The sequence below is a fragment of the Stegastes partitus genome, unplaced genomic scaffold (assembly GCF_000690725.1).
Source record: "Stegastes partitus isolate 25-593 unplaced genomic scaffold, Stegastes_partitus-1.0.2 Scaffold1093, whole genome shotgun sequence".
NCBI classification, from domain to species: Eukaryota; Metazoa; Chordata; class Actinopteri; family Pomacentridae; genus Stegastes; species Stegastes partitus.
Genome location: NW_007578824.1, coordinates 177,589 through 181,921, shown reverse-complemented (window position 1 = coordinate 181,921; position 4,333 = coordinate 177,589). Strand labels below are relative to the sequence as shown.

General features: G+C 43.5%; 1 protein-coding gene across 1 annotated transcript in view; it reads left to right on the top strand.

Moving 5' to 3' along the window:
• Positions 1 to 262: 262 nt before the first annotated feature.
• Positions 263 to 4,333, top strand: part of nudt4a (nudix (nucleoside diphosphate linked moiety X)-type motif 4a) — an 18,595-nt gene continuing 14,524 nt past the window's right edge. Inside the window, exon 1 of the mRNA XM_008296002.1 lies at positions 263 to 361. Within this exon, the coding sequence (XP_008294224.1) occupies positions 263 to 361 (99 nt within the window). The remainder of the gene's footprint in view (positions 362 to 4,333) is intronic.

Here is a 4,333-nt window from a genome sequence, read left to right as displayed (position 1 = left end):
TTGAATCAGGCGTGTTGACAGCAGCAGTAAAGCACCAGTGAAGGTAGGAAGCTGCAATATGCGACCAGATGCAGCCTGACATTGTCTCGGAATGAATGAACCGACGGCACGTTTTCTAACCGGGACCGACTGAAGACGCGAAGTTCGGAGATCTCGCTCTCGACAACCACTTTCTCCACTTGATTTTTTTTCTCCCTCTTTATATATATATATTTTTCCCCCTCCATTTTTTTCCCTGGCACTCGACCGATCAGGATCCTATATGATGAAGTTTAAGCCCAACCAGACCAGGACGTACGACGGCGAAGGGTTCAAGAGGAGAGCTGCGTGTTTGTGCTTCAGAAACGACACGGAGGACGAGGTAGGGTTCAAAGTTGGTAGCTTCAAGTGTTTGCAGGAGGAGAGAGCATTTATTAACGGCCTCTATTTTTGACACGCTCCCAAATTTAACCGCTGGGCTCAGACCTGCTTTATCAGACCGGGCTGAGGGGGTTCACTTTAATGGTGCGTTCACGTGTCCTGATGCCATAAGTCGAGGTGTTGGACAGAGGTGAGCATAACTTGGCTCAGGGTGCCAGATGTCTGAACTATTAAAACAAACAGCAGGGAGTGTGTTTGTAGTTAGTACCCAGCAGGAGACCATCCTCCTTTTCAATCCCTGCTCAGGAGGACACCCAGATCACCCATAATTCATGAAGGCATCCTCATTGTGTCTGCATGAAGTGTTGCCAGTGACACTCAGGAATTTATTTGGTGACAAGTTTCTTTAACTGCAAATGCATTTGACGTGTCTGATATTGCATGTGATTATAAACCTTAGCGCCGTAACCTATAAATACCCTCCTGTCATGATAAAAGGTTGCATCTCCATCCCCTGGAAGAGGTGCTGTTTGTTGTCTAACCTGCACTGGCATCAGCTGATGTGCTGGACCATGTCACTGTGATCTATTATCTTCCACTGAGACAATATGCAGCTCCTGCACTCTGTTGCTGCTGCGTCTGCAATAATTTTTTGCTGGTGGAGGAGGATAACTGCGATATTTGTCTTGTTCATTCATATTCAGTTTGAATTAGATGCTCCTAAAGCAAACCACACACACACACACTGGTGGTGTTTATGTATTTACTTAGGAAGTCCCTTGGGATTAAAACCTTTTCTTCGAGGGAGAGCTGGCCGAGAAGGCTCACGATTAGAAAGGATTATAAAAGCAAACATGACAACAGTGGACACAGGCCAAAAGTAAAGCCCATACAAACAACGAAGGGGTTAAACACACAAAACAAAATCCAGTTTAGGAGGCGCAATTGCACGCTACAGTCACACATCTTTTGATCAGAGCTTTGAACTCTCCCAGTGAGACAGAATCACAAAGCTGTAGTGTTTCTAAATGTTGTCCCAAGTTAAAAGCAAACCCTGGGCTCCCTGCACAGCAGCCATTTAGATGAGAGAGAATTGCAACACCAAATGAGAGAAAATTGCATAAGCCAGATGGAAGTCTACCCAGTATCTCTTTGTAAATTAAAGTATACCAGTGTTGCTGTCTCCTTCGGCGAAATGAGGCCAACGGACCTGATTATAATGTGCTAGATAAAAAACAGCAACATAGAAGGCTGTGATACACAGAGTCTAGACAGTAAAGAGTAGAAGCAGCAGCATTCATATGGATAATGTCTCCATAGCCTCTAACACTTAAGAACGTAGCCGATGCCAGTGTTTTCCTAACTGCTAAATCAAAACAAGTCCTATTCGGATATTAAAAACCCAACCTAACCTGCAGTTTTTTCACAAGAGCTTATCATCCACTCAGATACCCAAGTATTTGTTGCTTGATATTTGTTTAATGAAGCCCCCTCATAATGCCAGCAATAAGTTAGATCTATGAGCGAGGTCTAGAAAAAGTCATAAATTTGGTTCCCTTAGCATTTAGAGTAGAGTAGAATAGATCTGTATTGATCCCTTTGGTGGAAACCTCAGGAAAATTGCTGCACATTTAGAACCAATCTTAAATCTTGCAATGAAGCCTTCAGCTGTTGTGAAGCGTTGTGGAGCTTATCAACAGCCAGGACTGGAGAAGAGGCAGCTAAATACAATAGTGTGTCATCTGCATATAGATGCACTTGAGCTGTAGGGATGCCCTTCTTAATGTTATTCCTAAAAATAAGACTAAAGCTAAAACTGAGCCTTGAGGGACTCCCCTAGAGATCTCCGTGAAGCTTGACTTGTGTCCATCTGTGCACACTCATTGGTTCTATCTGCAGGGTAGTTCCTGAACCACTCGATGGCCTTGTTACCCGTACGACAGTTAGTGAGTCTGTTCAGCAGCAGCTCAACGGAATCAAGTTCCTCCGACAGATCAACAAACAGTGCTGCTTTCTGTTTCAGGACTTTGATAATGTCATTTATTCAAGAAATCCAAGAAGTCTTACTCAAAAATGTTGATCTTTACGTGAAAGTTATTGAGAATCAAGCGTTACCTCATAGACTAATTGTACATGTATCATGGCACCATATGAGAAGATGTGGCTAATGAGGAACTTTAATTAAAAACACGTGTACGCACTGATTCTGACAGTACACATTTGAATATGACTCATTCTTCAGCAGCTTAGTCTTAAAATAACCTCCTAAAGCGCGTACGGCATTATTTGTCAAACACATCATTTCTATTTGAGCTGCAGTTGACAGGATTTTTATATTGAGGGAATGATTAGGACTTCACACACAGAAGGGCAGGTGTCCTAGATGGCAACATGTCCGCCTAATGACGGCAGCCCAGCTCTGAGCCACATGTGATAGGAAGAGTTGTGGGGCTGAGTGGCTGTTACACAGTGTGCTAAACACCAAGTGACCTATCAGCTGCAATTTATAGAAACAAGGTGCAGGCACTTGCTGTCCCCTGACAGATTTGCTTTCCTGCTCCTTGTATCCTCTTCGCTGTCTGTCGCTGCTGCTTTTCATCACGGCCTCTGCGCTGCTCATCTGTGACACACACCGACTGCTGACATGAGCTAAAAGTCACTCTGAATGTTGGTGACGGCGCTGGAGGATGATGAAACGGCGCCACGCTCACATATGTCACGCTGATATCGTCCTTCATTCTTTGCTTTTTATTTCACGTGTCGCGGTTTATGTGGTAAACTATCCGTCCAGTCTGCATGCCTGGTTTACTGTCACTTCCTCAGCGTGTCAGCTGGAGGCCACGGTAGCAGGAGCAGGTGATGAATGCAGGGTATACGCTAGAAATGATGATTTCACATTAGATGCTCACTGAAAGAAACAGTTTCCCCTTTTATTACAATAGGAAAAAAAATGCATTATCATAAATGCATGCTAGGTTTGTTTCCTCTATTATCATCCTTCTGCAAAGTGTTGTTTATGTGCTGCTGTACACAAGAAATGGGTTAAATTTTCCCAAATCTGTGACTTTAGCTAACTTTTCTGGCTGAAATCAGCATCACAATAGTGAAAAATAGTAACGGTAAATATTACCATATGGCCAAACACCAATAAAATCCTTTGTACATGAAAAACAAGAGCTTCAATAATTAATTTTGTTAGTTTTTGATTACTGTTGGCTCAGGATTATTCATTTTCCTAATAGATTTTATACAGTTACTCAGTGTGTTCATACTCAATTATCACAAAATTGATGACAAAATCAGAATTTTATGTCATTGTGGTCAATCACCAGACCAAAAACTTATATCAAGCTTTGATGTACCACGTTCTGAATATAATATCTGGTCCAAATGATACCGTCTGGGTCGTGATCAGATTGTAACGCCGTCGAGGACGTGCCGACTCTGAGCTCTCACCGAGGTGTTGAGGTCATTAACCTCCTCCGCTAAGCTCTTTTGTGTTCATACGGAGAAGCGACTGCTGATCCAGTGGTTTTTATCAAAAGCCCTTTCGGCTGCGTGCGGGTAGCTGTGTACGTGCGAGTGCCAACGTGTTTCTCGTGGCGTTTGTGTGAAATTGCGCATGCATGTGTGTGTGTTGTGTGGATTTGTGTCAGTGAGGCAACTGGCAGTGATCCTGCAGTGCCCCGGGGGGCCCTGAGCACAGATAGTTTAATGGGCAGGGATTCAGAGGAGACTCATCACCGCTCTCATCCTCCGCAGCTATTAATTTGCCACCTCGTCACCCATCGCTGTGCAGGAAACTCTGCACACCACATTAATGTTACAAGCACTGTCACACTGCTGGTGGGCATCAGATTCACCACTGCAGCCTGAAGTTTGTACTAAACTTAAGTTACTTTGTGGAGATTTGTCTTTACTTTGACACTTTTTGATAACTGCTAAAAAAGTCATCTAAAATGTGGTTTGACTC